At 50.7% G+C, this 799-nt stretch overlaps 1 protein-coding gene across 1 annotated transcript in view; it reads left to right on the top strand.

Moving 5' to 3' along the window:
- Positions 1–591: 591 nt before the first annotated feature.
- OAZ1 (ornithine decarboxylase antizyme 1) overlaps positions 592–799 on the top strand; it is a 4,118-nt gene continuing 3,910 nt past the window's right edge. The window contains 1 exon segment of the mRNA XM_031062194.1: positions 592–665. Coding sequence (XP_030918054.1) covers positions 592–665 — 74 coding nt within the window.

Genomic DNA, 799 nt, shown 5'->3' with positions numbered 1-799 from the left:
CCATCCCTATTCCCCTATAAATCCACAATCCAACCATTCCCCATCCCTATTCCCCTACAAATCAACCATTTCCCACCCCTACTCCCTTATAAATCCATAAACCAACCCTTCCTCATCCCTATTTCACTATAAATTCATGAACCAACTTTTCCTCATCCCTATTTCACTATAAATCCATGAACCAACCTTTCCCCATCCCTATTCCCCTATTAATCCATAAACCATCCATTCCTTATCCCTTTTTCACTATAAACCCATAAACTCACTGTTACCTATCCCTATTCCCTTATAAATCCTTGACCTAACTATTCCCCATCCCTATTCCCTTATAAATCCATAAACCAACTATTTCCAATCCTTATTCCACCCTAAACCCACAAACCAACTACTCCCCATCCCTATTCCCCTATAAATCCACAAACCACAGCGAGGCCAAAGAGGACCAGCCCAAAGACTCCTCACAAAACCATCTCACAGCTCCAGAGCCCGACTTTTCAGGGACTCACCCCACTACTTGTGGTGGGTTTATAATTAATTTTTAATTAAAACTTTCCCTCAGCACCGAGCTCCGTGCGAAGCCCTGAGGGCGCGATGCCCCCGGGGGTCCCACAGGTGATCCTGCGGCCGCCCCTCCGCTGCTTCCAGCCCCAGGGTTGCACCCTACGGTCGTGCCCGTGTTTTTCCATGACTCTTCACGTCTCTCCCTCCCTGTGCTCCTTCACATCCCGCTCCTCCCCCGGCCCCCCCGGTTACCTCAGCCGGGCGGGGCGCGGGCGCAGGACTCGAACCGGCGGCTCCG

The sequence above is a fragment of the Geospiza fortis genome, unplaced genomic scaffold (genome assembly GCF_000277835.1).
Source record: "Geospiza fortis unplaced genomic scaffold, GeoFor_1.0 scaffold254, whole genome shotgun sequence".
Taxonomy (NCBI): domain Eukaryota; kingdom Metazoa; phylum Chordata; class Aves; order Passeriformes; family Thraupidae; genus Geospiza; species Geospiza fortis.
The sequence above is the reverse complement of the archived record's forward strand: the minus strand, read 5'-3'. Positions and strand labels throughout refer to the sequence as shown.